The sequence below is a fragment of the Strix uralensis genome, chromosome 6, assembly GCF_047716275.1.
Source record: "Strix uralensis isolate ZFMK-TIS-50842 chromosome 6, bStrUra1, whole genome shotgun sequence".
NCBI lineage: Eukaryota > Metazoa > Chordata > Aves > Strigiformes > Strigidae > Strix > Strix uralensis.
In genome coordinates, this window is record NC_133977.1 from 20,676,965 (window position 1) to 20,687,349 (window position 10,385).

General features: G+C 48.0%; 1 protein-coding gene across 1 annotated transcript; it reads right to left on the reverse strand.

Moving 5' to 3' along the window:
- Positions 1-8,759: 8,759 nt before the first annotated feature.
- Positions 8,760-9,593, reverse strand: HOXD1 (homeobox D1). The gene is made up of 2 exons (XM_074872271.1): positions 9,173-9,593; positions 8,760-9,034 (listed from the first exon to the last, which is right to left on the reverse strand). The coding sequence occupies exons 1-2, from the start codon at positions 9,591-9,593 to the stop codon at positions 8,760-8,762; spliced, it is 696 nt and encodes a 231-aa protein (XP_074728372.1).
- Between the last annotated feature and the right edge of the window lie 792 nt (positions 9,594-10,385).

Sequence of the window (10,385 nt, forward strand, 5' to 3'; positions counted from 1 at the left end):
CTGCAAGTAGGAGCTCCCAGAGGAGAGACAAGAGCTTCAACGGGACTTTGCCCTGGTTTCCCTGTGCATGCTACCGCACAGGTCCTCACTGCCCTCCTCTACCCTCCCTGCCAAACTGACTGTACCTTTGGCTCCCTTGGATCCAACCTGTGTTAACAGACTGCTTCCATATTTGTCTATCGTTTTTAAATCCCCATTTGACCAGACACCAACAAATCTTTTTTTAAAGCATGGATCAGGGCTGCGTTGTCAAAACAGCATGAATGTCAAAGCAGCAATCATAACTCCAACTTGCAGTAGCGATGGCTGTAAAGGTTCATCCTGATATTTATATAGCTCATACTGCAGCAAAATCCTGATCCATCTTGTTAATGAAAGTAAGAATAATTGTTCACAGTTTGACTGTAGGCACTGGTTAGGCAAGTCTTCTCAAACTCTAAAGATGTTATCTGGAAAATTAAGGAGCTGCAACTGAACTCAGTTTCTGGACAAGTGTGGTAAATACCGAGGAGGTTTATTAATTCATCAAAGCTCCTTGTGAGAGGGTCTAAATCCTTCTCTGGAGGCTGGCATAGAAAGAATTAACTTTCTTCTTCTTCCTGTAGAAATGATCACAATTGCCTACCCCGCATGGAGGGAAGAGGCAGCTGTAATGAATTATTTATCTGTAGCACACTGTAAAAGGGATGTGCTGTGATTAATTGTAGAGCTGGGCAGGAAATGGTTTCCTTGTCCCAAAAGATTTTTGAGATTAAAAATGTGTGGCTATTCCACACTTGAATAAAACCAAAACGCCTTTAAAAGATCTTCGAAATAGAGGGAGAGCAAGACTCACCTACAAAAAACCCTCATCAGTTGTATGTGTAGGACTTTCTTGCAACATGAAAGCCCCACAGAAAATTTTAACACCTAAGAAGAAAGTCTGGTAGAGAATTCATGAGGTCAAAAGCATCCCATTCAATCTCCGTATCCTTGGGGAGTGCTCTAGGGAGGAGACCAACATGTTGGAGCAGGGACTTGAACCTTGTTGATCTCACGTGAATGCTGTCTCTGCTGGGTCAGGATGGGGATTAGCTCTTGGCTTTTCATGCTGCCTGTCTCACCTCAGCAGAAGAGTCATGACTGGTTCTACCTGATTACTTGGTCCTCAGAGAAGCAATCTGTTGTTTATACTGACTTTTCTGTTTTTACAGCTAAATTCTGCAGAGCTGAATGACCTTTCACAAACTTTTTGCCTCCAGATGCGAAACCTCCTTTTTTAAAAAGCCTACATGGAAGTGACTTTTTATTTTCTGAATCATTTCCCCCATGTGTCTAATAAATAAGAAGCTTTTATCTAGGTTTTTTTGTTAACACTTCCAGTTTAAACACGTAGCCTGACCATACAGGAGTGACCTGCTATATTTTTAAGGGAGGCTGAGAATTGATTCACTATGACATAGCAGAAACTTCAGAAGTTGAATCTACTCCATCTAAAATCATTGTCTTGTTTCATAAAAGGAACAAGAAAAGCTTTGCCATAGCTTCATTACAGCTGTAGAAGTTCATACTTGACATAGCTTCTCCCCAGGGTACAACTGTGGTAAGGAAAAAAATTACACTGACTGAAATAACTTGAATGTACATGGATTAAAAACATATGGTCTTTTTAGTAGTGGGTATGAGTTGGTGAGGCTGGGTACCTCCTGAGATTCATGAGGAGATGTGGCAGATCAGATTGATCCATTTCCTGGCACCAGTAGAAGGATGTGAGAAAAGCACCAGGTGTCTCATTGGTCTTTTTTGAGACCAAGCAGCCAGAAATAAAAAGTAATGCAACAATGATTTCAGAACATTTTGCAACAAATTTGCACTTTGAAGCTTTTTGAACACTGGGACATGGAAAAGGAATGCCTGACTGAGAAATATTTTGAGCCACACGAGCCAGATTCAGTTTCCATGAGTGTGCAGAGAGCACAGGCTAGCTAAATTCCAACCTAGTCCAGCTAGCAGCCATGTGTAAGCATGACATCTCCGATCCATTACCTTCTCTCAAATCCCTGAAGGCTGACAAAAGTTACAAGAGTAATGTTGTTAGGATCTAAAGCCTTAGTCAGATGTTCAGAATTAAATGAGTTTAGTAAAAGGAATGCCTGGGCTTGCCAATATATCTCAGCTCTGGTACAGAAGACTTACACTGATGAGTCAGATGGCCAGTCAGTCTGAACTATCAGCATAGTTGAATGCAGACAGGACCAACACAGAACAAGCCCTGAGACTGACACACCCAGCAAATGTGAGCAATTGGTGGCACTGCTTGTACATCATGCGGCCACCCGTGAGGCTCAGGCTAGCCTGTGGCTGATGAAGGCTTTAGGACACAAACTGTGGACCAGCAGTGACCACAGATCAGGGTGTCCCTGTCTGAATGGGACTGCTGCCACCAACATCCAGATATGCCATCACCTTTTTATTAAATAAATGGATTTTTAATTTAGGAAAAAAACTTCAGAAGAACAGGCCAGAGCTGTGCTCTTCCAGTTCTTGAAAGCACAGCTGTCTGTCTCTGCAGTGGGTGAGCTCTGTTACAGGCCTTAGATCACAGGTGACAGACACAACGGCATCATAGATGACATTGACAACATGCAGACAGGATGTAATGCTTTTTTTCCCTTTTTTCTTTCACATTTATTATTATCCCGAGCGTTGTGATAGTCCTTTTCTCGTGTGGCTCTTGCTGTAACAATTCACACCTGTGAAGTCCCAAATCAGATTACCAAATCTATTTGATTTGGTACTACATTTGAAAAGCAACCAGAAGCACCAGGTGGTCCATTTCTTAAGTGAGACGTGACATTAAGAGTGTTCAACAGTCCTGTCCCATTTTTTTGAACTGTCTGCCTGGTCACATCAAAATGAAAGTCACAGTGCTCACAGTTCTGGTTACAACTACAAAATTTTACAAAATCTTGGACCTTTTATAAGACATCACCCTGTTGCGTACACTGTACTTTGGGGTCTAGTCTCTCCAGCATGAGAAAATGGGTTTGATAACCCACTGGTGTCATGTACCTACCACACTTTTACTTGGCTGAATTTCTAAAGGGAAAGATAGATGTTTTTTATTGATAGGCTTTTAACACTGTTTGATAATTATCATTGGATTCTAAACTCCGATGTTGAAGAAAATGTCACCCCAGATAAATGGTATCATTTATAAATCCATAAATGTGTGGGGTTTAAAAATAATTATTCCAATATCTATGCTTAACATATGGATCTGATACCAGAAATTGCCAGGATTAGAAACTGTTTCCATTATTGGAACAGTAACTGGGCAAAATCTGATCTGAGTAGTCATTAAAAAATTTAGTGAGATTTTTATCTATTTTCAAACAACACTCTAAACTTTACTGTGTTTAATCTAGCTTACTTGCTAAAGGAATATAAAAAGGGGCATTAGGAATGTAGATTTAGTGTAGCACAACTGTTAAGATGAAGAGTAATGGCTGGGAAGCCTTAGCTCTCGGGTTCTCCTGCTATACTCATGTCACCAAAATCATATCACTGGGACACGGGTGTTTTTCATAGCCTGTATGGGCAGAAGGAATGGTTCCTTTTGCCCAGCAGAAGCAGCTCTCCTGATCCACTGAACTCATACATGGGTGTAATTTTATTCACACCCACAGCAGCATAGATTGATGCATTGCAAAGGTCTTTGTTCTCCGTGTAAGGGCACAAGCACCCAGGTTAGAAATGTCCCACGTGCTGGTGGGTGTAGGGGTCTCACTCTAAGGCCAGGGCCATGGGCCAGACTGCTTGAGTTAGACCTGTTAAACATTTTCATAAAGCATGATATGCCAATCCTGGTTAAAAATGTCTCAGTTTCCAGAATAAACTGAAATTTCTTGTGGTTTATTATTTGTAACATTATGCTTTCTGATGAAGTGTAGTAAAAAGATCTGTTTTCCAGTTGGGAGGAAGTCTGATAGGCTGGTAGAAAAGGAACTGACTAGATTTGTTCATGTATTTGTTTGTTTACTTAATCTGCTGTTTTTCAATCTGCTAATCACCAGGGGCAGTTGCCTTTTGAGGAAACAAAAACACGAGCAAAAAAATTGTTTATGAAAAGCTCTTTTGTGGGCCAGCGGTCTAAATTTTTTCAGTATGAAGGAAGCCTTGTCCTGCTTACAAATAGTTCTCAGGACTGCATCTCTATCTCAGATTTTAGCACTCTGTGCAGGTGTAAATTTCAGCCAAAGAAGATTCACATGTTGCACAGCTGAGGGTTACTTTGTTCACTTGGCTGGTGCTCAAGAACAGCAAATGATTCCTGGATAAAACTAAAATACAGTAAGACAATACAGACACAGGTCTGGGAAGTATATTTTCCTATATATTGTCCAGAATTATTTGAGGGACATTTTAGCGATATGGTTGGGGAGGGGGTTGAATAACAGACGTTGTTATGATAGGGAGCAGAATGATTTGTCATTTGGTTCACCTTTCTTTCTTTCAACAGGGTGCCTTTTCCTGGCCAAAGACTCCTCTCGTTCACTGGCATTAGAAAAAGTCATAAAAAATTATGGTGGAGATTGAGTGAGTCACATACACCATATGAGCCATATATCACCAATAGAGAAGAATGCGTTTCCCCTAAACTTCAGTCACCTCTTAATGATAAACTGGTAACAACCATGTCTTATTTGGGGTTTCTCTCCAAACCTCATTCTCCTTGGTCGTCAGGGATTTGCAAGTGTTCTCGGGATTTCCTTGGAATTTAGGCTAACAGAGCGGTTCAGGACAAATCATAAGTATGATTTATTAGCTGTTAGAGACATGTGCTTGAAACTACAAGGAGGTCTTTCCATTTTGTAATGTTGCCTGGAAAGATTTTTCTTAGAAGAGGTAATAGCCTGTTCTCCTCTACTAATAATCTGTACCGTTTTATGCGTAAACCACTCTTCCAGGTTTTACCAATAAATAGAGGAAATGGCACACTTTTAAAAGGAGATTAAAATGTGGTGATTTGGTTGCATATTTTTGTTTTCTGGCTTACTGCTGTGTTCTTTCATGCTCAAAATAAACCTGTATATGCAGCTCATACCATAAACCAGAGTCATTGGTTTGACCCTCGGCAAAGCGTTCCCTGTGCTGTATTTGCAAGCGGTAACATATTCATTCAGTTCTGCATGGGAAGCCAGATACCCAAGCAAGCCCAGGTTCTTGCCTAAGCCTAGTTTTCAAAGAGGTGTGATTTTCTGTTATCACTTACCTATCCAAAGGATATGAAATCTCTACATTCACATATACCGCTCAGGAACAGTAATTTTACAACTTTTTTCTCCTTGGAAGCCTTCCAAATCAATATTTTTGTTCTGTTTCAGGCAAAATGGGAACACATAAAAAAAATTATTTTGTTCATATCCCTTTGTAGCCTGTGGCCCTTTGAGCAATAGTCAGTAGGCAAAAATTAATATATGACTGAAATAGAATGGTCTTTCTGTGGTTTCTAATGATGTTTGAAGGAAAATAAGGCCAGGAAATAGTATTTTCATAAATTGTGATAAATTATATGGTGGTGGGTGTCTACTGAGGCAAGTCTGGAATATTTTGCTCTGACTGTGGTGAGAACTGCAGCTTGTGCTCTTACCTATATCTGCCTAACCTAAAAGTGGTTTCCAACTACTAGGCATCAAACTGAACAAGTGTGAGACACAACTCTTGGGATTAATGTTAAATGAGTGAATCTTAGACCTTATATATCATTTATTTGTCTCATGTGTGCACAGGCATTTTTATTTAATTATTCAGGAATTGGCACACGACTTGCATTAGCTCCTTCCTTTGGGTATCTTGCTGACAGCACGGTGCAAAGGAGCAATATCTAATCCTCATACAGCTAAAACTGTTCATGAAGAAGATCCTATTAAACTGGCCCTGTCATGTGAGCAGAAATTATGCTTAATACTAAGTACCAGTTCTTAAGAAAGAATATAGTTGTGTTCATACCAGCAAATTGATTCAGACTGCCATAAAAGAGCTGTAAGGTTTCATCTTAATTTGCAAGTAAATCTCTATATATTCAGGCTGTGTCATTTTGATGGATACAAACTGTGCACTGCTACAAGGCTGGCACATGTATTTATTTATTCAGGAAAATATATGGCATGAAAACATTCATTTTAAAAGACTTAGTGTGCTCTAATGGCCTGATCCAGCACCACTGAAATCAATGAGAATCTTTCTCTCCGAGTTGGTAGTGCAGGAGCATGCCAGCAGTGTGGAAAACGTTCCTCTGGCCTGAATGCCTAGCACAAATCTCAAAATCATTAGGAAAATAAAAGGCTGACAAACTGGCAACCCCAAAGACATGTGACAAATTTGGAGGCAACTCAAAACACAGCTGTTTTCTGAAGTTCACGTGTGAACCATATGCTCTTAGAAAGATGGGTTATTCTTCCTACATGTCTATGCTTATTTGTTGTTTAAAAAAACAAGGAGTACTAACAGGAGACTTGGTACAAACATACCTTAAAAACAGCTGAAAAGAGTTGGTTAGTAGCTGACTTGCCTTTAATATTCAGCTTGCAAAACAAATTTGATTTACTTGAATTTTCATTAATTTTTCCAGATTTTGCTTTATTCTGCTTTAAATAGCATCTTCTCAAAAAAAGGTGGCAGAAATAGTATTTTCTAATTTTTAATGAATGATCAGCCTGCAGTATAAACTCTTGTTTGGTGTCATTACTTTAATAAGGAATTGCAAACCACATATTTTGGTTGCAACTAGTTTCACAAGAGTACTTCAGTCCTGAGAATTTTTCAGTGATAACCCATGAAGTGAATCAGCCAGTGGGACATGAACTATAACATCATATACAGAAAGAAAGCGTCCCTGTGTGCATGCACAACTGTGAGCCTCTAGCTTTATTGTACTTTCCAGGTACAGTCGGGATATGATGTGTAACCAAACACGTCTGTCTTGGGAGGCCCCCTCCCTCAGATGCTCGCTGAGGAGGCACCCGTCTCCTTGCCGAGGCGGCCTCCTGCCCCTGCTCAGCCATGGGCCTGCTGCCGCAGCATCATCCCAACGTGCCTGCCTGGCTTTTGGGAGCACGCTGTTTCCCAGCACTTCCACCAACCTCTGCTGAAGCTGCCATTGGCGGTGGCTTCCCAGTCGCTTGGCAGAAGAGATGTCTTCATAAGAAAGCCTTCAAGCAGAGGGGTGCCTTGGAGAGTGGAAGGCAGTATGGAGAATAAGTAGCCCCTACATTGCAGACTTTCTGACTTGAGACATCCATCTTCATCTTCTCTCTGTATTTCTTTTGCTCAGCAAGCATCCAGCAAAGACCAACAGCTGTTGGTGTCTGGGGCTGGCTTCCAGATAGGGACCTAGTGCTTACAGGTCCCCAGAGATCCATCTCCCCTGGTGCTGCTACAATTTGTTCTTCACCCCAAAGTCCAACACCCAGCAGAAATCTGGAGCAAAGAGAGAGTTATCCAAAATCATTTTGTCCCACAAGCAAATAAAATCACCTTCCTGTAAATCCAGATGTCATTCCTCTCCACTTTGCTGTTATGCTCTCCCTGTCACAGGCAGGAAGAGTCTAAACTCAGCTCCTTTGTCCACTTTGATACTGTTATTTTGTCTCTGGGAAAGATGAAATAGGGAAAACTGAGGATCACTGGTGAATTTTGCACTTGTATGGGGTAGTCAGTCGTTGTCACTCTTTTTGAACAAGGAATCCTCATGGCTTTTGCTAGCAGCTGTCTGTGGTCAAACCCAAGCATCTTTCTGCACTTTTAACAGCTCTTGAGGTTTTGCATGTGGTAAGATTCATTGCAAACTGATTAATATGGTGCATTTCTTTAACCATAAGATACAATCAAGCCTGGGAGAGCTGGATGGTCTGAGAGTCTGGCCCTAGATGCTGTAAGAGGCTTTCCATTGTCTTGTCCTTGCCAGGCACATGCAAGAGGTGCTGGGAGCCAGCAGAGCAGCTGCTGGCCGGTCCCCGGCAGCCCATAGGCTCTGGAAGGAAAATCCCAGCACCTCCGCAGTTTGAATGGGAAGAGGCGCTCCTCCTCCGACTTTATTTCTTTTAAAACCTTCCCTCACAGTTACTAAACAGATTTTGGACTAAATCAGCCACATCAGGAAAAGGAATGGGAACCAATGAGGAATAAAAACAAGCATGTACAGCCTCGGGTTTTTGCAGCAATTTTGCGAAGGGTAGGGCAGAAGACAAGGGCACTTTTCTCAAAGGGAACCATACTGGTGGCGGTGACCACCCCTGCCCCATCCCGTGGGGTGAAGCTTTCCCTGCTCTCCTCTGCTCTGTCTTCTCGGGGCTTCTCCCCCTCTTCTGCATGAACTTCGCCTGAGCCTGCGAAGCTCTCTTTTCTTAAAGCCAAAACGAGGACAGGGTGGGGAGCTTGGGGCGGCCCCCCCGTGCACCCACCGCCCCGCGGATCCGGGGGAGCTGGCGGAGCCGCTCGCTGCTCTCCCCGGGGGGAGCGGCAGTCCCCGGCAGCTCTCAGCCGCGCCCGCCCGCCGCCTCGACCCGGGCCCGAAATTCAGCAGCGGCGGCGCGTCGGGCTGGCCCCTTTCCCTGAATCCTCAGAAATAAAACTGTGAATAAGTTGCAACAGAAAAAACAGCGGAGCTACATCGCCGCGGTCCCGCGTGGAAGGACCCTCGGGTGCCCCGCCGGCCGCAGCTTCGCGTCCAACCCCGACGTCCCCGGTAGACCCCTCCGTGGGGGGGCTGCGGGGCCTCACGCGGGGCCGCCCGGGGCACCCGGGTGGGGGGCGGCGGCGGGGGCGGCCAGCGCCTCCCGCTCCCGCTTCTTCTGCTTCATGCGGCGGTTCTGGAACCAGACCTTCACCTGGGCGTCGCGGAGGCGCAGCGAGCGGGCCACCTCGAGGCGGCGGGCCCGGGACAGGTACCGGCTGAAGTGAAACTCCTTCTCCAGCTCCGTGAGCTGCCGGGTGCTGAAGCTGGTGCGTGCGGAGCAGGCGGGAGGTTCCCCCCCGCACGGCGCCGCGCCGCCTGCAACGCCGAAAAACACCGCGCTTCAGCGGGGGCAGGGGAAGGGAGCGGGGCGGGGGCCGGGGCCGGGGCAGGACGGGGGAGCACGGGGAGCCGGGATGGGAGCAGCCCCCGCCCGCGCCCTGCCGCCCCACTCACTTCTCCCGGGCGGGCTCCGCTTCGCTCGCATCCACTCGAAGGTGCGGGGCGCCGCCAGGACCGCCGCCGCCGGGGCCGGGGAGCCAGGCGAGGGGGCGGCCCGGGGGCAGGGCGAGAGGCGCCGCAGCCCCTCGCCTCCCACGCCGGGGCAGGGGCAGGGGCGGCCGGGCTCCGGCGGCGGCGGCGGCGCGGGGCGGCCGCTCCCGGGGAAGATAGACGGCCGGTAGCGGGGGCCCGGCGCCGCGGCGGGAGCGGCCGCGTACCCCACCGCCCCCGCGCAGGCAGGCGGCGCGGGGGACGCGGCGCTGGCCGCGGTGCCCAGCGCCAGAAAGGCGCCGTCCCCTCGCCGGGGGTAGGGGGGCTGCGGGGCCCCGCGGCACAGCCCCGGCGGGAAGGCGAGGGGAAAGTACCCCAGGTCCATGGCCCGCGGGGCAGCGCCGCTCCCCGCGCCCCGCCGGGGCAATATTGCCCTGATATAGGGCCGGGAGCGGGGCGGCACGTCCCGCCCCGCGGCCAATGGGAGCCCGGCGGGGGGAGCCCGCACCGGGGGTCCCGGGCGCCGCCGGCTTCCCTGCCCACCCCCGGCTGCCCAGGGCCGGCGCGGAGCTGCGGGTGGGCAGCCCCCCCGAGCCCTCCCGGGACCCCCCCCGGGACAGGCCGCTCGCTCGGGACTCGCCGGACCCGCCGCGCACTGCGGAGCCGCTGGCCGGGAGTTCGGAGGGTGGGTGAGCCGGCGCTTTCCCGCTCCCCGGGCTCCCGCCCCTGGGCAGCTCTGCCCCCTCCCCTTGCCCTGCCGCCGGCCAGGCCCCCGGAGGCTCCCACGGGAGCCCACGCAGCCCGGGGGAGCAGCCCGGGGAGCGGCGGGCTGCGCAGGCACCCCCAGGCTGTCCGCACCCGGGGCGGGGGGGAGGGGAGGGGGGTGCTGCACCTCACGGCGCTTAATGGTCTCACTCCATCAGATAAGTGCTCTGCAGGCTCTCCAAAGTGAATCCCCGGGCTCACCCCGTTAATGGGCTTTCATTTTTCCCTTGGCCATTCGGCATTGTTCACTGAGCGCTTGCAGCTGGCAGAGTGCAGCAAGTTGCACTGCCCAGCCAAACCCTCCAACACTCTCTCTCTTGGTTTTCATCCCCCCGGAATGGCAGGGAACAGGAACAAGCGTGGAGGATGTGAAGCGTGGACTCCAGAAGCGATCGTCTTTCCCTAAATGGCT

What these genes read in the sequence shown, in the direction of transcription:
- HOXD1 (XM_074872271.1), bottom strand. Translation starts at nt 9,593, where the DNA reads ATGGACCTGGGGTACTTTCCCCTCGCCTTCCCGCCGGGGCTGTGCCGC. An exon ending in GCGGAGCCCGCCCGGGAGAA is followed by an intron (nt 9,035 to 9,172) that starts GTGAGTGGGGCG and finishes TCGGCGTTGCAG; the next exon opens with GCGGCGCGGCGCCGTGCGGG.